The sequence below is a fragment of the Papio anubis genome, chromosome 20 (assembly GCF_008728515.1).
Source record: "Papio anubis isolate 15944 chromosome 20, Panubis1.0, whole genome shotgun sequence".
Taxonomy (NCBI): Eukaryota; Metazoa; Chordata; class Mammalia; order Primates; family Cercopithecidae; genus Papio; species Papio anubis.
The window spans coordinates 5,155,099-5,182,367 of NC_044995.1; the positions used below are offsets into that span (position 1 = coordinate 5,155,099).

At 48.8% G+C, this 27,269-nt stretch overlaps 1 protein-coding gene across 1 annotated transcript in view; it reads left to right on the forward strand.

Moving 5' to 3' along the window:
* Window positions 1-27,269, forward strand: part of MYH14 (myosin heavy chain 14) — a 119,641-nt gene that overhangs the window by 89,914 nt on the left and 2,458 nt on the right. The window contains 8 exon segments of the mRNA XM_031660367.1: window positions 4,224-4,436; window positions 7,191-7,403; window positions 8,596-8,757; window positions 9,978-10,106; window positions 11,279-11,367; window positions 11,612-11,735; window positions 20,277-20,485; window positions 25,956-26,064. Coding sequence (XP_031516227.1) covers window positions 4,224-4,436; window positions 7,191-7,403; window positions 8,596-8,757; window positions 9,978-10,106; window positions 11,279-11,367; window positions 11,612-11,735; window positions 20,277-20,485; window positions 25,956-26,064 — 1,248 coding nt within the window.

Sequence of the window (27,269 nt, forward strand, 5' to 3'; positions counted from 1 at the left end):
CCGGAGGTTCAGATCCCAACTCGGCCTCTTGATGGCTGTGTGGCTTGAGCAAATTGCTCAACCTCTCTGTGCTTTATTTTATTCATTTAGAAAATGCAGTGTGAGGCCGGGCACGGTGGCTCATGCCTGTAATCCCAGCACTTTGGGAGGCCAAGGCGGGCGGATTGCCTGAGCTCAGGAGTTCACGACCAGCCTGGGCAACACGGTGAAACCCCGTCTCTACTAAAATACAAAAAATTAGCTGGGCGCGATGGTGTGCGCCTGTAGTCCCAGCTACTCAGGAGGCTGAGGCAGGAGAATTGCTTGAACCCGGGAGGTGGAGGTTGCGGTGAGCCGAGATCGCGCCACTGCACTCCAGCCTGGGCGACAGAGCAAGACTCCATCTCAAAAAAAAAATAATAAAAAATTTAAAAATTAAAAAAAGTTGTCATTTCCCTGTAGGTGGTGCAATATGTTTTTCTGGCTGACTTAGGATTTCTCTCTTTATGCTTGGTTTTTAGCAGTTTGACTATGATATGCCCAGCTGTGGGTTTTTTGTATTTATCCTGCTTTAGATTCACCGTGCTTCCTGTAACTGTGGGCTGATGTTTTTGATCAAATGTGGAAAATTTCAGCCATTATTTCTTCAAATATTTTTATCTCTCACTCTCTCTCCTTCCCCTTCTTCTTGGACTCCAAATACATGTGGTTAGGTTATAATACTCTTCTACAGGTCATGGAGACCTTATTAATTTTTTGCATCTTCTAGAATTTTATATAAATTATTTTCACATAAATCTCTTTTGGGATGGGCTTATTTTACTCAAAAAAAAATTTTTTTTTTTTTTGAGACAAAGTCTCACTGTGTCACCAAGGCTAGAGTGCAGTGGCACGATCTCAGCTCACTGCAACCTCCACCTCCCAGGTTCAAGCGATTCTCGTGCCTCAGCCTTCCAAGTAGCTGGGATTACGGGTGTGCACCACCATGCCTGGCTAATTTTTGTGTTTTTAGTAGAGACGAGGTTTCACCATGTTGGCAAGGCTGGTCTCGAACTCCTGGCTTCAAGTGATCCACCTACCTCGGCCTCCCAAAGTGCTGGGGTTATAGGAGTGAGCTACCGCACCTAGCCTCAAAGTAATTATTTTGAGATCCATCCATATTTTTGCATATCAGTAATGTATTCCGTTTTTTGCTGCTCGGTATTATTCCCGTGGTATAGATCAGCCACATTTTGATATTCATTAACCTTTTGATGAACATTTGGGTTTTTTCCAGTTTGGAACTATTATGGATAAAGCCTTAGTCTTTCTCAAAGGTGGTTTTAATTAACATTTCCCTAATGACCAATGATGTTGAGCATCTTTTCATATGCTTATTTGCCATCCATATATCTTATTTGCTGAAGCATCTGTTCAGATCTTTTGCCTATTTGTTAATTGGGTTGTTTGTTTTCCTATTATTGAATTTTGAAAATTCTTTACGGGCCAGGCATGGTGGGCTCGTGCCTGTAATCCCAGAACTTTGGGAGGCCGAGGCAGACGGATCACCTGAGGTCGGGAGTTTGAGACCAGCCTGACCAACATGCAGAAACCCCATCTCTACTAAAAATACAAAATTAGCCAGGCATGGTGGCACATGCCTGTAGTCCCAGCTACTCGGGAGGCTGAGGTAGAAAAATCGCTTGAATCTGGGAGGCGGAGGTTACGGTGAGCCGAGATCACACCATTGCACTCCAGCCTGGTCAACAAAAGTGAAACTCCATCTTAAAAGAAAAGAAAAGAAAAGAAAGTTCTTTATATATTCTGAATGCAAGTTCTTTATCAGATATATGCTCTGCAAATATTTTTGTCCAGTCTGTGGCTTGTCTTTCCATTCTATTAGTCTTTCAAAGAACAGAAGTTTTTAATTTTGTCCAATTTATCAATTTGTTATTTTATGGATTGTGCTTTTGGTATTGTATATAAGAATTTTTTGCCTAACTCAAGGTCACAAAGGTTTTATTCTGTTTTTTTCTTTTTCTTTTCTTTTTTTTTTTTTTTTTTTGAGACGGAGTCTCGCTCTGTCGCCCAGGCTGGAGTGCAGTGGCTGGATCTCAGCTCACTGCAAGCTCCGCCTCCCGGGTTCACACCATTCTCCTGCCTCAGCCTCCCAAGTAGCTGGGACTACAGGCGCCCGCCACCGCGCCCAGCTAGTTTTTTTGTATTTTTTAGTAGAGACGGGGTTTCACCGTGTTAGCCAGGATGGTCTCGATCTCCTGACCTCGTGATCCGCCTGTCTCGGCCTCCCAAAGTGCTGGGATTACAGGCTTGTGCCACCGCGCCCGGCCTTCTTTTTCTTTTTTTGTTTTTGAGACAGAGTCTTGCACTGTTGCCCAGGCTGGAGTGCAGTGTCACAATCTCGGCTCACTGCAATCTCTGCCTGCCTGGGTCAAGCAGATCCACCTGCCTCAGCCTCCCAAAGTGCTGGGATTACAGGCATGAGCCACCGCGCCTGGCCTATCCTGTTTTTTTTCTGGCAGTCTTCCAGTTAAAAGTTTACATTTAGGTCTGTGATCCATTCTGAGTTAATTTTTATATATGATGCTATCATGTTCCATGTTAATTTTTGTGAATATAGATGTCCAAGTACTCCAACACCGTTTGTTTGTTCTCCACTGACTTGTTTTTGCATATCTATTGAAAGTCATTTTTCTTCTTCTTCTTCTTTTTTTTTTGAAGCAGAGTTTCGCTCTTGTTGCCCAGGCTGAAGTGCAGTGGTGTGATCTTGGCTCACTGCAACCACTGCTTCCCAGGTTCAAACAATTCTCCCACCTCAGCCTCCCAAGTAGCTGGAATTATAGGTGTGTGCCACCACACCTGGCTAATTTTTGTATTTTTAGTAGAGACGGGGTTTCACCATGTTGGCCAGCTGGTCTCGAACTCTTGACCTTAGGTGATCTGCCCGCCTCAGCCTCCCAAAATGCTGGGATTACAAGCATGAGCCACTGCACCAGCCTTTTCTTCTTATTTGTTTTGCTGCTTCTAGTTCCTTTGCATTTCCATATGTATTTTAGAATCAGTTTGTCAATTTCTACCCCAAAACAAAAAGCCTTCCGATTTGGAACTGTGTTGAATCTATACATCAGTTTGGGAAGAACTGACATCGTAACAATGTTGAGTTTTCTCACTGAGGAAGATGGTATATATGTCCATTGAAATACCTTAGAAATGTTTTTTAGTTTTCAGTGTACATCTTTGACATCTTTTGCCAGATGTATTTCTAAGTATTTCATGGTTTTATGGCTATTTTGAGTGATGTTACTTTCATTTCCATATTTTATTGCTAGTATGTAGAAACACAATAGATTTTTATATATTGATCTTGTATCCTACAATCTTGGCTAAACTCACTTATTAGTGCTAACAGAGTTTTTATATATTTCGTTGAATTTTCCACATAGATGATCATGTTTTCTGTGAACAAAGGCAGTTTTACTTTTCTTTACTTTTTCTTTACTCTTCTAGGACTCAAATGCATGTATGTATGACTGCTTGGTACTTTTTTCAGGTTGTTAAAGTTCCATTAATTTTTGTTACAATCTTCTTTCTTTCTTTCTTTGCTCTGTTTGGATAATTTCTATTGACCTGTTTTCAAGTTTACTGATTCTTCTGATGTGTCCAGTCAGCTACTAATTTCATCCAATGACTTTTTTATTTCAGCTATTTCATTTTTCAATTCTAGCATTTCTATGTGGTTCTGTTTTACAGTTTCAAATCCCTCCTGAAATAACTCTGCCTCTTCACCCATTATATCTGCCTCGTTCTGAAACTCATCATGAAGTCCTTGTGTGCACATTCTAATATGTAGGTCATCTGTGGGTCTGTTTGTACGGACTGATTTTTCTCTTCACCATGAGTCCTGTTCTCTTTTCTTTGCATGTTTTATAAGTTTGTTTGCCAATTACTGTGCCTTAAAAAAACAGTAAAGGTTGAAGTTCATTTTCTACTGCCACTCTTAACAGGAAGGAATGCCCTTTCTTCTGTTGAGCATAGAGTTAGGGACTGATCAGTTTGATCCATTCAAGAGTTGAGCTGGTTTGGGACACGGTTGCAACTTTAATCCCTCTACCTCCCTCTTGTGTCTCTGCCTTTGTCTGTCTCTTTCTCTCTCTTTCTCTGTTCCTGGCTGCTCCCTCTTCCCGTTCCCTTGTACACTCCTTTCAGCTAATCTGTTTCCCCCCACCCCATCTCCCTCAAACTGGAAGCTTCTGGCAGAGGAGAAGGCAGCTGTACTTCGGGCAGTGGAGGAACGTGAGCGGGCCGAGGCAGAGGGCCGGGAGCGTGAGGCTCGGGCCCTGTCACTGACACGGGCACTGGAGGAGGAGCAGGAGGCACGTGAGGAGCTGGAGCGGCAGAACCGGGCGCTGCGGGCTGAGCTGGAGGCACTGCTGAGCAGCAAGGATGACGTCGGCAAGAGCGTGAGCAGGGCCCCCACTCCCCGGGACACACTGGGTGAGGGGAAGACAGGTACAGGCATGTATGCTTCCACACATAGAACATGAAAACAACCAGCCATCAAAGTCATATATTCACACACAAAGAGAACAAGAGGGCCAGGCACAGTGGCTCACTCCTATAATCCCAGCACTCCAGCACTTTGGGAGGCCAAGGCGGGTGGGTCACCTGAGGTCAGGAGTTTGAGACCAGCCTGGCAAACATGGTGAAACCCCATCTCTACTAAAAATACAAAAATTAGCCAGGCATGGTGGCACATGCCTGTAATCCCAGCTACTTGGGAGGCTGAAGCAGGAGAATCACTTGAATTCAGGAGGCAGAGGTTGCAGTGAGCCAAGATCATTCCACTGCACTCCAACCTGGGTGACAGAGCGAGACTCTGTCTCAAAAAAAAAAAAAAAAGAACAAGAGGACTGTTCACCAAACATTTGTGTTTGTATACACACACACAGATACACACACACAGCATGCAGAGAATCTTCCACCAAATATGTGTGCTCATGCACATGCATAGAAAGTAAGGAGAGCCATTCACCAGAGGTAGGTCTTTGTGTAGACATTCACGGAACGTGAGGAGAATCTTTCCATCCAGCACATGTGTTCACACACAGAGCACGAGAGCTGCTCACAAAGCACACATGCTCACATTTGTGTATGTGGGATATGAGGAGAATCTTCTATTATTTGTTTTTGTTTGTTTTTTGTTTTGTTTTATTTTATTTTTGAGATAAGGTCTTGCTCTGTTGCCCAGGCTGGAGGGCAGTGGTGCAATCATGGCACATTACAACCTCAGGCTCCTAGGCTCAAGCAGTCCTCCTGCCTCAGCCTCCCAAGTAGCAGGGACTATAGGTGCATTCCACCATACCTGGCTTTTTAAAATTTTTTTGTGGAGATGGGGTCTTGCTGTGTTGCCCAGGCTGGTCCTGAACTCTTAGGCTCAAACAATCCTCCCACTTCGGCCTCCCAAAGCATTGGGATTACAGGCATGAGCCATTGTACCTTGCTGAGGATTTTCCATTAAATACACATATTCATGTGCATATGTACACATACAGCATGAGAAAACTACTCACCACACATATGTGTGAATGCTCAGAGAAGATGAAGACAATTTACAACACACAGCCTGAGAACCACTCTCCAGACATGACTATGTGCATGCATACATACACAACACACACACACACATGCACACACAGTGTGAGGACTCCCACTTTGCCTGCCACCAACCCCACTGAGCACACATAGACTCTCCCACCAAGCCTTTGTCTTCTCTGAACTCATATATCTCTCCAGGGCCTGTAGGGTGGTGCCCCAAGGCTGCTCCCAGGCTCTCCTCACCCAACCAGTGTCCCAGCCTTCCGAGTGGTCAAAATGACCCGCCACATCCTCCACTCCATCCTTCCTTCATTCATCCTCTAAATACATTTATGGATCATACCCAGGGACACAGGCCACCCTCACTAATGATGGGAGGCACTGGCAGAATTTGTTGAGCTCCTGAATAGACGCCATCTCAACATCTTTATTTCTTTATTTTCCCACCAATGCGCTTCTAGGAGTCCAATGGATGAGGGCTTTATCTTCTCCACACACTTAGACGTTGATCTGATTTTGCTTTTAGCCAGGCCTGGAGAGAGCCCTCTCTCCCTGACACAGACCTGGCCTGCAGCCCTAGGGATAATGGAGCTAAAACCTGGCTCTTACTTGAGCCGTTAAGGTCTGTCCCTTGGGAAAAATGTCGTTATTTGTAGTGACTCCAAAGGCCCCTGTGGGAAACAGGATGTTGATGGGAAGAAAGTTTGATCCCTTCAAGTAAACAAAATAAATTGGCAACTACCAAACAGGAAGGGAGGCTAGAGGGCCCATTCCAAGGACTGAAAGTAGATACTGTCAGTGACCAGAATTGTAATGAGTATCATGTGGGCAGTGGTAATCCACAGACATAGGCCGTTCTCTGTGGAACTCACCGTCCAGTGCAGGAGGCGGGTGTTGCACAAAAAGCCACCTAAGCAAATGTCAAATGACCACTGTGACTAGGGCTAGATACGAGAGGGGCCCCAGTGCCAGGAGCATGGGTAGCAGAGAGGCCCTGATGGGTCAAGAGAGGCTTCCCTGAGGAGGTGATCGTTAAGTAAGGAGAGGAGTGAAGGGGGAGTCTCTGAAAATTCATAAGCTCAGCTCCATTTTCACAGTGTTTGGGGTTTTAATTCATACCTCCCTGAAAGATTGGGGACCCTCCAAGAAAACCCAATACAAGTAGATAGTAGGTTGGTGACACCCTGGGGAGTCTGGCAGACACCAGCACTGATGACCGTGGAGCTACCTGCCTTCGACCCATTCACACAGGATTCCCGAAGATGAATTCCCAGTGAGTGAGCTCACAATGCAAAATTACAAAACTCAGAGGGAATAATCCACCATGAGTGAGAGTCAGCTGACCTAACAGTTGCTTGTATTAGACTTTGAAGTGCTTCAGCTGATAGAATTATGAAGCATCAGTTATTCATGAAATACATTTTGGGATGATGCTGGATGAGACACCTAGGAAGGAGTCACTCAGTAGATTTTGAATGGATGAATGAACAAACTAGGATGGGCACACTGACTTGCCACCTCCCCGTCCTCCATCAAAGCTTCCCCTACTCTACCTAGGCTCGTAACCTCCTCTGCCTCAGTGACCCAAGTGCCCAGCAGCCACTCTCCCTCCCCACCAGGTGCATGAGCTGGAACGAGCCTGCCGGGTGGCAGAACAGGCAGCCAATGATCTGCGAGCACAGGTGACGGAACTGGAGGATGAGCTGACGGCAGCCGAGGATGCCAAGCTGCGTCTGGAGGTGACTGTGCAGGCTCTCAAGACTCAGCACGAGCGTGACCTGCAGGGCCGTGATGAGGCTGGTGAAGAGAGGCGGAGACAGCTGGCCAAGCAGGTATTGTCACACGGAAGGCCACAGGGTGCCGGTCCAGCTGGGGTATGCCATGGTGTGTACAGGCAGCAAAAAGGTCAGCAAGGCGTCTCCCCACCCACCACTCTGTCTCCCCCAACCCTTCCACTGCTCAGTGTCTCCCCACCCGCCTGCCACTCAGTATTTCTACCAGTCTCTCCTGCCAGCCAAACCATCTTCCTCCCACAAAACCGTCTTCCTATTCCCCAACCTGTTAACCTGCCATGACCCATTAACCCACACACATATCCTGTTGACCTGTTGCTGTACCCAATCATACATCCTCCATCCACCAAACAAACCATTCATCCATCCATCTGCCACCCCATCTGTTCAACCACCCCAACCACCCACATACAGCCTCTCCCCCAACCAGCGCTAATACCCAGCCAATGCCATGTCCAACTACTGCTCCATCCACCCAGTTACCCGCTTCCGACCCATCTCCTCTCCCCAACCCAACCCCTCCCCTATTTACCCAACCCCAGGCCCTCAGCACCCCCTGCTGACTCCACTCAGTCACTCACTCACTGACCTGCTCATCTGCCCTCCCCTCCATCCATATCCTTCCCCAATCCAGTCAGTCATCGCTCCCTTGCTTCCTTGTTTGTTCCATTACTGTCTCCCTCCCTGCACCGTTCATTCATTACTCGTTCAGGAACTTCCCATGTCTTCCCTCTACTAGGTGGTGAGGGGCAGGGGCAGCTCTGGGTGTCATAAGACCCCTCTGGAGCCATGTGGGCAACAGACTTGGGGAAGAGGGTGCTAGAAGCTGGGGAGGCAGGGAAGAGAGGTGAACGGGTGACCTAAGGCCAGGGGTCTCCGCGGGGTTTTGTCTCCAGTAGCCCCTTTGACTTAGACGTGGCTGAGTGTCCAAGACTTGGCCCTGGAGGCACTGGGGAACCATGGGAGGGCTATGAGTAGGGTCAGCTCTGGAGACGTGTTGGAATGGACTGGAGGGGAGAGATGAGAGGCTGGAAAGGAGGCTTAGGTGAGATGGGGGACTGAGCTGGGGCAGTGGAGATAGAGAGGGGACCAAGTAAGGAGAGTCAGGGGGTGAGAGGAACGGGGCTTGCAGCCTGGGCAGGAGCTCCAGGATACACATCCATGTCCCCAGCACGCAGAGGGAGGCTGGGTTTCCTGTCCCTGACCCAGTCCCTCCTGACCTCCTCTCCAGCTGAGAGATGCAGAGGTGGAGCGGGATGAGGAGCGGAAACAGCGCACTCTGGCCATGGCTGCCCGCAAGAAGCTGGAGGGGGAGCTGGAGGAGCTGAAGGCTCAAATGGCCTCCGCCGGGCAGGGCAAGGAGGAGGCGGTGAAGCAGCTCCGCAAGATGCAGGTAAGGGCGGGGCGTGAGCTGTGCCAGGGAGGGGAGGCTTTGGTATCTTCAAGCCCCGACCATCACTCCAGGGTCTGAGGCCAGCTCGGACCCCTCCCTCTCCCCACAGGCAGCATCCACATGGGTCAGCGCCTTTATAAACATCCATGCCCCAGAGGCTGGCTTCCTTCTTATATTTCACATTTCTTTCATTTAAAATGCTGCACTTTTAACTCAAATTTCCTCATTTTTTGTTTGTTTCTTTGTTTGTTTGTTCAGTTTTGTTTTTTTTTTTTGACAGTCTCATTCTGTCACCCAAGCTGGAGTGCAGTGATGTGATCTCAGTTCACAGCGACCTCCGCCTCCCGGGTTCAAGCAATTCTCCTGTCTCAGCCTCCCGAGTAGCTGGGATGACAGGTGTGCGCCACCACACCCGGCTAATTTTTGTATGTTTAGTAGAGATGGGGTTTCGCCATGTTGGCCAGGATGGTCTCGATCTCTTGGCCTCAAGTGATCCACCCGCCTCTGTGGTTTTTGTTTTTGAAGTGAAAATACCCTGTGGTTTTTTGGCCAGACACGGTGGCTCACACCTGTAATCCCAGCACTTTGGGAGGCCAAGGTGGGCAGATAACCTGAGGTCAGGAGTTCAATACCAGCCTGGCCAATATGGTGAAACCCCGTTTCTACTAAAAATACAAAAATTAGCCAGGCATGGTGGTGGGCACCTGTAGTCCCAGCTACTCAGGAGGCTGAGGCAGGAGAATCACTTGAACCCAGGAGGCAGAGGTTGCAGTGAGCTGAGATCCCACCACTGCACTCCAGCCTGGGTGACAGAGCAAGACTGTCTCAAAAAAGTAAAAATAGAAATTAAATAAATAAATAAACAGTAGGCAAACTGAGGCTCAGAGAGGGGCAGTGGCTGGCTCATGGTCACTCAGCAAGGATATGGCCAAGTTGTAATTCAAACCCACATCTAACTTGAAGCCAGGCTCCATCAGGCTTCCAGCTGCCTTCTAGGCTCAGCCAGATCAACCTCCTCCCTTGAGGACCAGAATGGAGAGGCTGGCCCAAGGTCACACAGCAAGTGGCTTTATACACAGGAGCCCAGGTCTGCAGGGTTCGGAGAACTCCCTGCTTGTTCACGGGAGCTGAGGAGCCCCCGTCGACCTGGCAAGGGGGTGGAGGAGTTCCCTGTGCTGTGTGGCCAGGCTGAGCCCGTCTACCTATTCCGTCCCACCCAGGCCCAGATGAAGGAGCTATGGCGGGAGGTGGAGGAGACACGCAGCTCCCGGGAGGAGATCTTCTCCCAGAATCGGGAAAGTGAAAAGCGCCTCAAGGGCCTGGAGGCTGAGGTGCTGCGGCTGCAGGAGGTGAGGCTGGGGTGGGCTGGGCCCTGGGACAGGAAGCTGGGAGGCGGGCAGGGCTAACCTCAGGGCCCCTGGGGTGTGATGCTGAGGAGGTGGGCGGGGCTAACCACAGGGTCCCTGGGTGTGAAGCTGGAGAGGTGGGCGGGGCTAACCACAGGGTCCCTGGGTGTGAGCCTGGGGAGGTGGGCGGGGCTAACCACAGGGTCTCTGGGTGTGAGCCTGGGGTGGTGGGCGGGGCTAACCACAGGGTCCCTGGGTGTGAGCCTGGGGAGGTGGGTGGGGCTAACCACAGGATCTCTGGGTGTGAAGCTGGAGAGGTGGGTGGGGCTCACCACAGGGTCCCTGGGTGGGAAGCTGGGGAGGTGGGTGGGGCTAACCACAGGGTCCCTGGGTGTGAGCCTGGGGAGGTAGGCGTGGCTAACCACAGGGTCCCTGGGTGTGAGCCTGGGGAGGTGGGCGTGGCTAACCACAGGATCTCTGGGTGTGAAGCTGGAGAGGTGGGTGGGGCTAACCACAGGAACCCTGGGGTATGAGGCTGGGGGGTGCGGCTAACCACAGGGTCCCTGGGTGTGAGGCTTGGGAGGTGGATTGGGCTTACCATGTGGCCTCCAATGCCAGGCTAAGAGCAGGAATTTTGTCCTAGGGCACTAGGGAGCCATGGAAAGATCCAGAACAGAGGATGGGTAGGGTCAGCCCTGTAGCAGTTGAAATGGAGTGGGGAGATTGCAGGCACAAAGGCTGTGGGAGGGGGAGTGGGAACGGGGAGAGAGAGAGAGAGAACCCTCAGCCAGGGCCAAGCAGGTGCAGAGAACAGAGAAAGCAGTGAGAAGGCAGGAGGGAGGAGGCTATGGTGAGGGGGGCCAGAGGAGGGGAGGAGAGCACTGGGGGTCTGGCTCGGTGACTGGGGGACCCTGGAGGAGAGGCAGGTTTGAGAGGAGAACCTGTGTGCAGTAAAAGGTGGAGAGGGTGAGGGGCCTGGAGGTTGGGCTGCAAGAGGTCAGGGGCTCAGGAGACAGATTTAGGAGACATCTGTGGATGTCATTCCAGGGTTACCCAGGGACAGCATGAGAAAAGAGCCAAGAGACTTGAGGTGTGAGGGACAGAGAGGGGGTTAGACCCGTGCCCAGATTGCTTCTCCTCACCCCCACTGGCCACCCCTCTCTCTGTCATCACAGGAACTGGCCGCCTCAGACCGTGCTCGGCGGCAGGCAGCGCAGGACCGGGATGAGATGGCAGATGAGGTGGCCAATGGCAACCTTAGCAAGTAAGTGCCCCGAGGGTGTGGAGGTTGAGGTGCTGCATCTGCAGGAGGTGAAGCTGGGGTAGGCTGGAGATGGCTGGGCTCTGGCACAGGAAGCTGGCAGGTGGGCGGGGTTAACCTAGGGACCCCTGAGGTATGAGGCTGGGGAGGAGGGTGGGGCCAACCACAGGGTCCTATAGTGTTACAGGCAAGGTACCCACCTCTGACTGTCCTGTCCTGTCATCCCCACCCCTTCCTGTCTCCCTAGGGCAGCCATTCTGGAGGAGAAGCGTCAGCTGGAGGGGCGCCTGGGGCAGTTGGAGGAAGAGCTGGAGGAGGAGCAGAGCAACTCAGAGCTGCTCAATGACCGCTACCGCAAGCTGCTCCTGCAGGTGAGTGCGATTGACCACCCCCACCAGCCTCAGTCCCCATTGACCAGGGACTGTAACCTTCAGTCCTCTTATTCAACAAATATAGAAAGGGGATATTTGAGTTGGGTTTTGAAGGTTGAATAGGAGTTCTTAAAAGGGTGGAAAGGCATGATTCACTTGTATTTCTGAGGGGTTTCTTCAGGGCTGGATCCAAAGATGAATTACGTGGGGTTTTTGCCCTATGAAGTTCTCTGGAGGAAATAGACATGGGACTATGCTGTCACATTATAGGCCAGCAGGTGTGATCATGGAAGTTTGAGCCCAGTATAGAGAGATAAAGAACTTTCTGCAGGAGTCGTAAGAAAACATTTGGAAAAAGAGACATTTGGCTGGGAGTTTTAAAGCATAAGTTGGAGTCCAGCAGAGGGAGAAAAGCATGTTTTCATTTGTATATTTATTTATAAAAATTTTCTGAGAATTCTGGTGGCCCAGATCCTATTCCGGGTTATGCTGGGGACCTGGAGATGGATAATAGTAAGTCTCCACCCTCAAACACATCTTAGTCTAAAGGAGGAAACAGACCATCCCAATACAGAGATACAAGTGAAAATGGAGGAAACACGGGCACTGTGGGAACCTAGAAGGGACTACGGACCTAGCCTGGAGGATAGAGGCCATCAGAGAAGGCTTCCTGGTGGAGGTGATGCTTTGAGAGATCTTAAAGGAAGTGTAGGAGTTTGCCAAGAAGACAACAGAGCGATGGGATTTCCAAGGACAAACCAACGTCTGCATTCTTCATTAATTTTTTTCTTTTTCTTTTTCTTTTTTTTTTTTTTTTTTGAGATGGAGCCTCGCTCTATTTCCCAAGCTGGAGTGCAGTGGTGCGATCTCGGCTCACTGCAACCTCTGCCTCCCAGGTTCAAGCGATTCTCCTGATTCTCTAATTTTCTCTACAAAAAATGTAAAAATTAGCCAGGCACAGTGGTGCATGCCTGTAGTCCAACAACCTGGGAGGCTGAGGAGGGAGGATCACTTGAGCCTGGGAGATGGAGGCTGCAGCGAGCTATGGTTGTGCCACTGCACTCTAGCCTGGGTGACTGGATGACAGAGTGAGACCCTGTCTCAAAAAAAAAAAAAGGTAATAATTATATGCTCGGCCGGGCGCGGTGGCTCAAGCCTGTAATCCTAGCACTTTGGGAGGCCGAAACGGGTGGATCACGAGGTCAGGAGATCGAGACCATCCTGGCTAACACGGTGAAACCCCATCTCTACCAAAAATACAAAAACTAGCCGGGCGAGGTGGGGCACCTGTAGTCCCAGCTTCGCGGGAGCTGAGGCAAGGAGAACAGCGTGAACCAGGGGCCCAGGCTGCAGTGAGCTGAGATCAAACCCTGCACTCCAGCACAGACACACAGGGGACTCAAAATCTCAAAAAAAAAGAAAAAAAGAAGAAAGAAAAAGAAATTATGTTTAGCTGGGTACAGTGGGTCACGCCTGGAATCCAACACAGTCAGACCCTTTTATTTCGGGCTCTCAAGACCAGCTTGGATGACGTGGCAAAACTGCCTCCCTACACAAAATTTAAAAATTAGCCAGGTATAGTAGCACACACTTATAGTCCCAGCTACCCAGGAGGCTGAGTTGGGAGGATCACCTGAGCGCAGGGAGATCGAAGCTGCAGTGAGCCATGATTGTACCACTGCACTCCAGCCTGGGCAACATAGTGAGACCCTGTCTCAAAAAGAAAAGTGATAAATTATGTTTAAAAAATAGTTTAAGCCAGGCACAGTGGCTCACACCTGTAAACCTAGCACTTTGGGAAGCTGAGGCAGAGAATTGTTTGAACCCAGGAGGCGGAGGTTGCAGTGAGCCAGGATCATGCCACTGCACTCCAGCCTGGGCGACAGAGTGAGGCTTCAACTCAAAAAAAAAAAAAAAAAAAAAAAACGGTTTAAAACCAAAACTAAGCAAATCTGTAGTTCTCAATTTGACGTTATATTCACATGAACTGGTGATGTCCTTTTTTTTTTTTTTTTTTTTTGAGAGGGAATCTTGCTCTATTACTCAGGCTGGAGTGCAGTGGTGAGATCTCGGCTCACTGCAAGCTCCGCCTCCTGGGTTCACGCCATTCTTCTGCCTCACGCCCGGATATTTTTTGTAATTTTTAGTAGAGACGGGGTTTCACTGTGTTAGCCAGGATGGTTTCGATCTCCTGACCTCGTGATCTGCCCGCCTCGGCCTCCCAAAGTGCTGGGATTACAGGCGTGAGCCACCGCACCCAGCCAGGAATGTATTCTCTTGTGGTCCTGGAGGCCAGAGGTCTGAAATCAAGGTGGCTTGGCTCCTCTTGTTCGTGCTCTATCCTGGCTTCCGGTGGGTGCTGGCAGTCCCTGGTGTTTCTTCATCTGTATATGCATCACTGCAATCTCTGGCTCTAACTTTACAAGGCATTTTCCTATCTTTGTGGCTCTGTCTCATCTCTCTCTCTTTTTTTTTTTTTTTTTTTTGAGACGGAGTCTCGCTCTTGTCGCCCAGGCTGGAGTGCAATGGGCCAATCTCAGCCCACTGCAACCTTTGCCTTCCGGGTTCAAGTGATTCTCCCACCTCAACCTCCTGAGTAGCTGGATCACAGGCACCCACCACCACGTCTGGCTAATTTTTTTTGTATTTTTTAGTAGTGGCAGGGTTTCACCATGTTGGCCAGGCTGGTCTCAAACTCGTGACCTCAGGTGATTCACCGCTTCGGCCTCCCAAAGTGCTGGGATTACAGGTGTGAGCCACCGTTGCCTGGCTCTCATCTCCTCTTAAAAGGGCACCAGCCATACCATATTTGAGGCCCACCCTAATCCAGCGTGACCTCACGTTAATCAATTACAACTGCAAAGATCTTATTTCCAACTAAGGTCACATTCCGAGGTTCTGAGTGGAGATGAATTTTGCATGGGAGTCTATTCACCCTAGTGAGACTCCTTTGGAGGATGCTTAGGGTACCATCTCGGAAAAACTTAAACCATTTCTCCTCTGCTGTCACACCACCACAATCATCAACACAGAAGAAGACTTCGGTGACCCAGTGTAGGGAGTGGGGTTCTCCCCATCACCAAGCGAGCCATCGGTTCTGCCGCAGCCACCAGCAGGGTGTCCTCCAATTCCATTCCAACAGTATCTACCGGGAGACACTGTCAGACCCCACAGATTGAGAGCTCAGTCCCCAAACCTGTCCCTCCCAACAACTGCCCCAGACACCAGTTTCAAGTCCAAGCCACCAGAACGTCTCCTTCCCTTCACTTCCCTTTTACCTTCCCTTCCCTTTTTCTTTCCCTTCCCTTCCCTTTTTCTTTCCCTTCCCTTCCCTTCTTCTTTCCCTTCCTTTCCCTTTTTCCTTCCCTTCCCTTCCCTTCTTCTTTCCCTTCCCTTCTTCCTTCCCTTCCCTTCCCTTCCCTTCTTCCTTCCTTCCCTTCCCTTCCCTTCTTCCTTCCCTTCCCTTCCCTTCTTCCTTCCCTTCTTCCTTCCCTTCCCTTCTTCCTTCCCTTCCCTTCCCTTCTTCCTTCCATTCCCTTCTTCCTTCCCTTCCCTTCTTCCTTCCCTCCCCTTTCTTTTCCTTTTCTTTCCTTTTTTTGAGATAAGGTCTTGTTCTGTCACATCCCAAGCTGGAGCGCAGTGGCGCAATCTCAGCTCACTGCAACCTCTGCCTCCCAGGTTCGAACACTTCTCCTGCCACAGCCTCCCGGGTTCAAGCAATTCCCTTGCCTCAGCCTCCCAAGTAGCTGGGATTGCAGGTGTGTGCCACCACAACCGGCTAATTTTGGGGGGATTTTTAATAGAGATGAGGTTTCACCATGTTGGCCAGGCTGGTCTCGAAATCCCAACCTTAAGCAATCCACCTGCCTCAGCCCCCCAGAGTGCTGGGATTACAGATGTGAGCCACTGTGCCAGGCCTAGGCCACCAGAACCACTAACCGACCAGCTTCAAGTTGGGGTTCCCATGATGCCCTCTGGGTTAATTTGTGGCTCACAGAACTCAGGGAAACACTTACCTTTACTGGTTTATTATAAAGAATATTACAAAGGATACAAATGAGGAGATGCATGGGGTGGGGTATGGGAGAGGGGCATGGAGCTTCTGTGCCCTCCTGGGAGTGCCACCCTCCAGGTACTGCACATGTTCAGCCTTCCAGAAGCTGCCCAAATCCTGTCCTCTTGGGCCTTTTGTGGAGATGTCACTGGATAGGCGTGATTAACAACCATGTAGAAATGTGATTGGACAAAAAGGGTCCGATCTAAACCCAGCGAGGCCTGTCTGTTGAGATTCTTCCTGGCTTCTCTCTGCAGCATTCCTTCCCCTCTGAAATGAGAGTCCTGTGACCCACAGTCAGATTAGAGTGTCTGCCTTGTGCAGGTGAAAGAGGGGGCAGGAGGAAGTTAGAGAGAGCGGTTCTGTTTACTCTAAAAGGGCTATGCGAATTATGAGCAAGGAACCATGGACAGAACCCAACACACACACACACACACACACACAGTATATACACAAAGCAATATCACAGGTACAAATTCCCTTGAAAATTCACAAATAAGGCCGGGCGCAGTGGCTCATGCCTGTAATCCCAGCACTTTGGGAGGCTGAGGCGGGCAGATCACGAGGTCAGGAGTTCCAGATCAGCCTGACCAATATGGTGAACCCCTGTTTCTACTAAAAATACAAAAATTAGCCAGGCGTGGTGGTGGGCGACTGTAGTCCCAGCTACTCGGATGGGTGAGGCAGAAGAATCACTTGAACCCGGGAGGCAGAGCTTGCAGTGAGCCGAGATCACGCCACTGCACTCCAGCCTGGGTGACAGAGCAAGACTCCGTCTAAAAAAAAAGAAAAAAGAAAATTCACAAATAAGAGAGAAAGATCAGGTGCAGTGACTCATGCCTGTAATCCCAGCACTTTGGGAAGCTGAAGCAGGTAGATTGCTTGAGACCAAGAATTCAAGACCAGCCAGGACGACAAAGTGAGACCCTGTCCCTACCAAAAACAACAACAACAACAAAATTATCAGGGCATCACGATGTGTACCTAGAGCTCCAGCTAGTCAGGAGGCTGAGGCTGGAGAATCGCTTGAGCCCAGGAGTTTGATGCTACAGTGAGCTACGATTGTGCCACTGCACTCCAGTTTGGACAAGAGTGAGAACCTGTCTCAAAAAAAAAAAAACAAAAAACAAGAAAGAAAGAATAAGTCCCTGAACACAGCTGCCAATTTCCAAGAGACATAGAGGAGAGATAAATAAATGCTGAATTAGACCGTAAGTGTGTGACAGAAAAATCCAGACCGAGAGGAACTCTACGAGTCTAACAACCTAGATTCTTCAACAGACAAATTGTAAGAAATAGGCTGGGCGCCATGGCTCACATCTGTGATTCCAGCACTTTGAGGGGACCGAGGCGGGCGGATCACTTGAGATCAGGAGCTTGAGACCAGCCTGGCCAACATGGCGAAACCCCATCTGTATAAAAAAAATACAAAAATGAGCCAGGTGTGGTGCGTGCCTGTAGTCCCAGCTACTTGGGAGGCTGAGGCCAGAGAATCACTTGATCCTGGATGGCAGAGGTTGCAGTGAGCTGAGATTGCACCGCTGCACTCCAGCCTGGATGACAGAGCAAGACTCCATCTCAAAAAAAGAAAAAAGAAAAAAAATTGTAAAGGAATAAAAGGGATGGAGGAGGGAACTACAGGTTAAAGAGACTTAAAAGACATATCTGACCGGGCGCGATGGCTCACGCCTGTAATCCTAGCAATTTGGTAGACCAAGGCGGGTGGATCACTTGAGGTCAGGAGTTCAAGACCAGCCTGGCTAACATGGTGAAACCCCATCTCTACTAAAAATACAAAAACTAGCCAGGTGTGGTGGTGCATGCCTGTAATTCCAGCTACTCAGGAGGCTGAGGCAGGAAAATCGCTTGAACCCAGGAGGCAGAGGTTGCAGTGAGCCGAGATCGCACCACTGCACTCCAGCCTGGGCGACAGAGTGAGATTCCATCTCAAAACACAAACAAACAAAAAACCCATACATCTACTTTTTTAAATGGATAGGATTCAGCTATAGGATCTAGGGATGCATCTGTGTGTAATAAAACTCTAAAGATATACAAGGAAGTGTGGACCTGAGAAGTCAGGATAACGTGCTATTTGAGGGAGAAGGAAGAGGTTGTCATTAGGATGAGTGTGTGAAAGGGCTTCTGGAATGGCAAAGTTCTATTTCTTTTTTTTTTTTTGCACTGAGACAGAGTCCCTTTCTGTCTCGGAGCTGGACTGCAGTGGCGGATCTCAGCTCACTGCAGCCTCCGCCTCCTGGGTTGGCCTTCTCCTGCCTCAGCCTCCCAGCCTGGGACTGGCGCCATGCCACCTTGCCCGGGCTAGTTTTTGTATTTTTTTTTTAGTAGAGGCGGGGGTTTCACCATATTAGCCAGGATGGGCTCGATCTCCCTGACCTCGTGATCCCAGCCGTCTGGGCCTCCCCAAGAATGCTGGGATTACAGGCTTGAGCAAAACCTGGCCAAGTTCTATTTCTTGACCAAGGTGCTACTGACAGTCATGTTTCCCTTTTGTTAACTCATGACGCCTGTGTGGGATGACACCCGCATGCATCCACATTCAGAGACAGGAAGCAGCAGGGGCATGGGGCTGAAAGGGTTCCCATCTCCAGCTGCTGGAATGATCAGGAACACCCCCATAATGTTCTTGGTTGAGAATTACTGTGCTAATAAAACTAGCAGAATATGTATTACTGATTTTTTTTATTTGATTAATGTTTGGCTCTCTGTATCACCATTTTATTTCACAATAAAAAGTTTGAGGCCAGGCGCGGTGGCTCACACCTGTAATCCCAGCACTTTGGGAGGCCGAGGTGGGTGGATCCCTTGAGGTCAGGAGTTTGAGACCAGCCTGGCCAACATGGCGAAACCCTGTCTTTACAAAAAATACAAAAATTAGCCAGGCGTGGTGGCGGGCGCCTGTAATTCCAGCTACTCAGGAGGCTGAGGCAGGAGAATCGCTTGAACCTGGGAGGCAGAGGTTGCAGTGAGCTGAGATCATGCCACTGTACTCCAGCCTGGGCAACAGAGCAAGACATGGTCTCTAAATAAATAAAATAATAAAATAAAATAAAATTAGCAGGGATGATAGTGTATGCCTGTGGTCTCAGCTACTCAGGAGGCTGAAGTAGGAGGATCACTTAAGCTTGGGAGGTTGAGACTGCAGTGAGCTGAGATCGTGCCACTGCACTCCAGCCTGGGCAACAGAGCAAGGCATGGTCTCTAAATAAATAAAATAAAATAAAATTAGCAGAGGTGATGGTGTATGCCTGTGATCTCAGCTACTCAGGAGGCTGAAGTGGGAGGATCACTTAAGCTTGGGAGGTTGAGGCTGCAGTGAGCTGAGATTGTGCCACTGCACTCCAGCCTGGGCAATAGAGCAAGACATGATCTCTAAATAAATAAAATAAAATAAAATTAGCAGAGGTGATGGTGTATGCCTGTGGTCTCAGCTACTCAGGAGGCTGAAGTGGGAGGGATCACTTAAGCTTGGGGTTGAGACTGCAGTGACTGGTGTGCCACTGCACTCCAGCCTGGGCAATAGAGCAAGACATGATCTCTCTAAATAAATAAAATAAAATAAAGTGGCAGAGGTGATGGTGTATGCCTGTGGTCTCAGCTACTCAGGGGAGGCACAGAGGTGGAGGATCACTTAAGCAGGAGGTTGGCGAGGTGCAGTGAGCTGGGATTTTACCAGCTGAGCAACAGCTGAGCTCCAGCCTGAGCAACAGAGCAAAACTCTGTCTCAAAAAAACACTTTTTTTAATTAAAAAAAAAAAAAACGCAAAGGAGAATATGCTAATTACCCAGTCATTGTGTCCCTGCGAGGGTGAAATAAAGTATGAATCAGACTGAGTCTGACTCATTTCCATGGCTCCAGCAGAAGGCCTCGCTCGGAGTACAAGCTGAATAAATAAACGGGAACTATTATTAGGGGTGTGCTTACACATTTTCCACGTAGCAGCTACTGTTTATGAGGTCGTGTTTCTCAAAATCCTCCTGCGTATCCCTCCCATCTCAATCACCTGAGATGCCTGTTATAAATGCAGATTCCCGGATTCCACTTTGGTCTTGCTGAGTCAGAGTCTCTGAAGGGTGAGACCCAGATGTCTGCATTTTTTCACCAGCTCCCCCAGAAGATCCTGGTGCAAACAGAAGTGTGATAACTCTCGGAATAGACTCATTCACAGTCAGAAGTAGAATTTATGACATTTAAACAAGTTCGTGATGATCTCATGGACTTATTAAAGTAAGCAGAAAACCATCCACAATGTTAAAACCCAGAGCTGGCAGTGCTGTGGGTGATAAGTCAATGAACTATTGATAAAAATACAAGCGAACATTTGTTGAGGATTTAGTACGTTTCAGGCTCTGTGCGATGCGTGTGACAATCATCGGCGCGCTTCATTCTTGGAGGTGCCTGGATTTACTGGCCACCTTCCCTCTGAGATTCCACCATGGCATCCTTCCTTCCCCTCCCACTACAGGTAGAGTCACTGACCACAGAGCTGTCAGCTGAGCGCAGTTTCTCAGCCAAGGCAGAGAGCGGGCGGCAGCAGCTGGAACGGCAGATCCAGGAGCTACGGGGACGCCTGGGTGAGGAGGATGCTGGGGCCCGAGCCCGCCACAAGATGACCATTGCTGCCCTTGAGTCTAAGTTGGCCCAGGCTGAGGAGCAGCTAGAGCAAGAGACCAGGTAGGTGAGAGCGGAGGCAACGGGAGAAAGGTGACCTCCACATTCTGGTGAGTGAGAGGAAGGACGCTGCGTTACAGACACCTAGTTTGAAACATCCAAAAGACGTCATCATAGTAATGACTGCTGGCCTGCCATGGTGGCCCACGCCTGTAATCCCAGCACTTTGGGAGGCAGAAGTGGGAGGATCCCTTGAGGCCAGGAGTTTTAAGATCAGTCTGGGCAACATAGCAAGACCTCATCTCTTAAAAAAAAAAAAAAAGCCAGGTGTGTTAGCGCGTGCCTGTAGTCCCAGCTGCTCAAAAACCTGAGATAAGAAGATGGCTTAAGCCCAGGAGTTCGAGGCTGTAGTGAGCTATGATCAAGTCCAACTGCAGTCCAACCCCCAGCCTGAGTAACAGTGCAAGACCTTGTCTCTAAAAAAAAAAAAAAAAAAAAAAAAAAAACAGCCAGGAACAGTGGCTCATGCCTGTAATCCCAGCATTTTGGGAGGCCGAGGCAGGCAGATCATTTGAAAGCAGGAGTTTGAGACCATCCTAGCCAACATGGTGAAACCCCATCTCTACCAAAAAATACCAAAATTAGCCGGGTGTGGTGGCTCATGCCAGTAATCCCAGCTACTAGGGAGGCTGAGGCAAAAGTGTCATTTGAACTCAGGAGATGGAGGTTGCAGTGAGCCGAGATTGCGCCACTGCACTCCAGCCTGGGTGACAAAGCCAGACTCCATTTAAAAAAAAAAAAGGAAAAGAGAAAGATGCCAGGCACGGTGGCTCACGCCTGTAATCCTAGCACGTTGGGAGGCTGAGGCAGGCAGATCACCTGAGGTCAGGAGTTTGAGACCAGCCTGATCTACATGGAGAAACCCTGTCTCTATTAAAAATACAAAAAATTAGCTGGGCATGGTGACGCATGTCTGTAATCCCAGCTACTCAGGAGGTTGAGGCAGGAGAATCACTTGAACCCAAGAGGCAGAGGTTGTAGTGAGCCAAGATCACGCCATTGCACTCCAGCCTGGTAACAAGAGTGAAACTCCATCTCAAAAAAGGAAAAAAAAAAAGAAAAAGAGGCCAGGCACAGTGGCTCACACCTGTAATCCCAGCACTTTGGGAGGCTGAGGCAGGCAGATCACGAGGTCAGGAGATCAAGACCATCCTGGCTAACATGGTGAAACCCCATCTCTACTAAAAATACAAAAAATTAGCAGGGCATGGTGGCGGACGCCTGTAGTCCCAGCTACTTGGGAGGCTGAGGCAGGAGAATGACGTAAACCCAGGAGGCGGAGCTTGCAGTGAGCCAAGATTGCACCACTGCACTCCAGCCTGGGCTCAAAAAAAGAAAAAAAAGAAAAGGAAAGGAAAAAAAAAAGTGTGTAAATGTATGTAAATATTTAAATGATTGCTGATTTTCTGTATCATTTAGGAAGCTTTGGGCTACAAGTAACTGCAGTCTCACTAAGAGTATTATTTACATAATAATGTGTCAGTTAGCCATAGCTAAATTACAAACCACTCTGAAACTTAGTGGCTTAAAACAACCACCATTTAGTTTTGCTCATGAGTCTTTGGCTAGTGAGTTCTGCTGCTTTGGGCTTGGTGGACTTCACTCATGCATCTGCTCAGTTGAGGCTCAGCTACATGGATTTGCTAATCTTGGCTGGGCTTTCTTTTTTTTTTACTTTCTTATTTTCAAGAACAGCATGAGTGGTATTGGCTGGGCTTGTGTAACTCTAAGGCCTTGCCTAGGATAACTAAGCTAACTTTTCTCTGCTTTATGTGGCCTCTCATCCTCCAGGAGGCTAGCCCAGGGTTGTTCATATGACAGAGTAAAGGTTCTAAGAGCAAGGGAAAGTGCTAAAGACTCCTTGAGGCCCGCACTTGGAACTGGTACTGTGTCACTTCTGCCATATCCTATTAACCAAAGCAAGTCACTCAGCCCTCTCAGATTCAAAGGAAAGGGGAAATAGATATGACTGTTTGATAGGAGCAGCTGCAAATTCATATTACCAAGGGTATGGATACAGGAAGGGGTGAGAACTGGGACCATCTGTTCTATCAGTCTAGCACAATGAGGAATGTCTCTTTTTCACGTGATAAGAAGTCTAGAGCTAGGCAGCCCAAAAATGGTAGGGCTCTGGATCAACATCTGTGTTGTTTTTCAGTCTTTTCCTCATGATCACAAAATGGCTGCAATTGCACCAAGCACCACACCCACAGACATCCACGTTCAGAGACAGGAAGCAGCAGTTTTACGGGGCTGAAAGGGTTTCCATCTCCGGTTGCTGGAACGACCAAGAATATTCCCATAACATTCCTAGTTGAGAATTGCTGTGCTAATAAAACTAACAGAATATTTATTACTAAGCCTAATACCTTTCAGTCTTCCAATACAATAGATTTTTCTATTGCTCCATACTATTCAGCAACAATAATTACAACAATACTAATAGTTTCCATTTATTGAGGATTTACTATATGTCAGATGCTGGACTACCTGTATGTACCTGTATGATATCCCATAATCCTTGTGAAGGAAGGACCATTGTTATCCTGTTTTACATGTAGAAAAACTGAGGCTGAGATGGGCTATAAATGTAGGATGCTTGACTTGCTATTCGTCATCTGTACGTTATCTCATGGCGAGGAATGTTATTATACATCAAATTTATATAAGGTTCCCTTTTGTATTTATTCATTCATTCAACAAACAAATATTAAGAGTATACTATTGGGGCCAGGCATGGTGGATCACGCCCGTAATCCCAGCACTTTGGGAGGCCAAGACGGGCAGATCACTGAAGGTCAGGGGTTCAAGACCAATCTAGCCGATATGATGAAACCCCATATCTACCAAAAATACAAAAATTAGTCAGGAGTAGTGGTGGACGCCTGTAATCCCAGCTACTCAGGAGGCTGAGGTAGGAGAATCACTTGAACCTGGGAAGTGGAGGTTGCAGTGAGCCGAGATCACACCACTGCACTCTAGCCCGGGCAACAGAGCAAGACTCTGACTCAGAAAAAAAGAGGAGTGCACTGTTGATCTTCCCATGTTCTGGTCGCTGAAAAAATTATGAACAATTAGACATACCATGGACGTATATCCAATTACCTCCATGTCTAATACCATGTCTGGTGGATTCCCCAAGGTGAGACTCATGAGCTGGACATGGCAATGAAGGTCTATGAACTAGAAGGGCTGAAGGGACATAGATGGAGAAGAAGCTGCAATGCCCTGAGATGTAGTGGTTGGGGAAGGTTTTCTAGAGGAGGAAGCACTTGAACTGGAGCTGACAAGAATGGGATTTCCAGGGCTTGGAGTCCCGAGTCAGCTGGCAGCTTCGCGGGAAAGTGTGGGAGACATCAGGGCATTTGGAGGAATGTGATTGGTTCTGAGAGTCTGGGACCTGGGAGAGGGAGACAGGGAGGTAAATGAGGCTTGAAGCACACAGAGCCTTGAATACTGGGCCAAGGAACTCTGTTGTGTGGGCAGTGGGGAGCTCTGGGGGCAATGGGGAGGGAGCCATGGGAGGGCTGTGGGCTGGGGAGGGACACGGCCAGCTCTAGGTGTGGAAAGACCTTTCTGGGGCTACGGTGGGAATGGATCAGAGGAGAGACTGGAAGCTGGGAGGCTGGGAAGGAGTCTGCAGTGATGGTCCAAGCAGAACAAAATGAGGCCTGAGCTGGGGCTGGGGCCGTGAAGATGAACAGGAGAGGATGAAGAAGAGAAAGCAGGGGGCGAAGGAATGAAGCTGAGGCTACGGGTGGCGGCAGGGGAAGAAGACACTGGAGCTAAGGCCTGGTGACTGAGGAAATACTGGGTTTTGGGGGAAAGATGCTAAATTCATTGTGGAACATGATGAGAGTGAGAGGCCTCAGGGACAGGCAGAAGGAAAGGGCCCCAGAGGTTCATGAGAGAAGTGGTTCTCAGTCCACAGGGTTACCCAGGGGCCCCAGGGCTCATGGGAACTGTAGTTTGAGGTCTATGAGGACCCCTGCTCCATTATACAAATGAGGAAACCGAGGTTCCGAGGGAGTAGAAGAGTTGCTTGAAGTCACCCTGCACCAAGTGTAATGGCTCATGCCTGTAATCCCCACACTTTGGGAGGCTGAGGCAGGAGGATCACTTGAACCCAGGAGTTCAAGACCAGCCTGGACAACATGACGAGACCCCATCTCTACAAAAATAAAAATTAAAAATTAGCCCAGCATGATGGCACACACTGTAGTCCTAGCTACTCGGGACACTGAGGTGGGAGGATCTCTTGAGCCCAGCACATTGAGGCTGCAATGAGCCATGATCACACCATTGCACTCCTGTCCAGTCAACACAGCAAGCCCCTTTCTCAGAAAAATAATAAAGTCACCCTGGGAGCAAAGAAAGACTAGATGATTCTTAGCTGAAGAAGTCTCTCTCCTTGCATCCTTTTCCACTGCTTAGTGCCTTGCCACTCGCCCCCAGCCCTGTGCCTTCCTCTCAGCACACCTGGGGCTGTTGTATCCAGTGTGGCTGTCAAGCAATACCGATTGCTAGGGGTCCTATCCCATGGACTTCACCCCAGATGTGATGGTCCATGCAGGAGAGGGCAGGTATAGGGGAAAAAGAGTGTTCCCTCCCACTCTGAAGATTCAAGTCTGCTGAAATAAACTGACGATAAATAGATTGACAAAATAAAAGGCATACAAATATATTAATGTGCATGAACACAGAAGCCATATAAAATGTAAGACTTTTTTTTTTTTTTTTTTTTTTTTTTTGAGATGGAGTCTCGCTCTGTCGCCCAGGCTGGAGTGCAGTGGCGCGATCTCGGCTCACTGCAAGCTCCGCCTCCCGGGTTCACGCCATTCTCCTGCCTCAGCCTCCCCAGTAGCTGGGACTACAGGCGCCGCCACCACGCCCGGCTCATTTTTTGTATTTTTAGTAGAGATGGGGTTTCACCGTGTTGGCCAGGATGATCTCGATCTCCTGACCTCGTGATCCGCCTGTCTCGGCCTCCCAAAGTGCGGGGATTACAGGCGTGAGCCACCGCGCCCGGCCTGAGTGTAAGACTTTTTATACAGGGCCAGATGGTTGAGGCTTAAGTATCCTCTTTATAGGGGAGAGGGACAAAAAACGATGTATTCAATTGTGAGAGATAGTAAATGATTTTCAGGGAAAAATGAACGGGCCTAAAGAGTAAACTAGTTTGTAAATGATTCTCTTTGGAAACTGAACGGGACTAAGCGTATACTTATTATAAATCACAGTATCATAGGAAACAGGTATGTGAGGTGTCCTAGTAGAAGCCAGGGACACGAATGCCGAGGAGAAGGGAGCCTGCATGTCAGTGTTTGGCCTCAGTAAACTGTGGGAACCAGTTAGGGGTTAGCAAAGAGGGAAGAAGCCAATCCAAGAACAAGATGACAGCCACTGCATGAGTCTATGGGGACAACATCCTAAGTTGAGCCCCTCTACTGAGACTCCTCATCCCTCTCTTCAGAGAGCGCATCCTCTCTGGAAAACTGGTGCGCAGAGCTGAGAAGCGGCTTAAAGAGGTGGTGCTCCAGGTGGAGGAGGAGCGGAGGGTGGCTGACCAGCTCCGGGACCAGGTAAGCAGCTGACATCATTAGGGAGCAGTGGAGAGTGCGACCACTGACTGAGAGATTGCACAGGGCATCTCCAGAGGCAATGAGCTCCCATCACAAGAAGCAACTTGCAGGTGCTGGACTGGAACTGAATGCAGGTACCATCTTGGCATGTGGCACATCAGCAGAGGGTTGGAATCAGTGAGCTTGCAATTTATAAATGCTGGCATCTAGAAAGGGCCCTGTAGGGAGCTGAGGCAGCCAGGTCAAGGGAAGAAGTGAAACTCTACCCAGAAGCTAGACCAGTACTAAAATAACGAAAGATAATGTTTATTGAGTGCTTTCTATGTACCAGGCACTGTGCTAAAGACATAACATTTAGTGTGTTTAATTCTTATCAGAATGCTAGAAGGAAGGTGCTATTATTTATACTCTGCTTTATGTGAGGAAACTGAGGTACAGAAAGGTGAAGTAACTTGCTCAAAATTATTTAGCTGGTAAGAGGTGGGGTCAGTATTCAAACCTCAGCACTCTAGCCCCAGAGTGTGTGTTCTTGATTATTTACTGAGCAGTTACTGTGTCACAAGCAACTGCTTTTTAAAAAATACATGGCCGGGCGTGGTGGCTCACACCTGTAATCCCAGCACTTTGGAAGGTTGAGGCGGGCAGATCACAAGGTCAGGAGATGGAGACCATCCTGGCTAACACAGTGAAATCCCATCTCTACTAAAAATACAAAAAATTAGCTGGGCATGGTGGCAGGCGCCTGTAGTCCCAGCTACTCAGGAGGCTGAGGCAGGAGAATGGCGTGAACCTGGGAGGCGGAGCTTGCAGTAAGCCGAGATCATGCCACTGCACTCCAGCCTGGGTGACAGAGCGAGACTCCGTCTCAAAAAATAAAATAAAAATAAAAAATACACATTTGCATTTCCTCACCAGTTCCATTTCACAGATGAAGAAACTGAAACTTTAAGAGGATATATTTTGCATCAGAGTCACAGAGATAGAGCCTGGATCAGATCCCAGGTCTGTCTGGACGGAGTCCCTCTGCCCTTAAAAGCTCAGCTGTGCTTTATTTACCATTCATTCCACAAACAATTATTGAGCACCTGCTATGTGCCAGATACTGTGGTAGGCATTAGGGATATGGATGTGAACAAAACAGAGGAAGTCCCTGCCCTCATGGAGCTTACATTTTCAGCATAGGATGAGACACAATAAACCTGTAA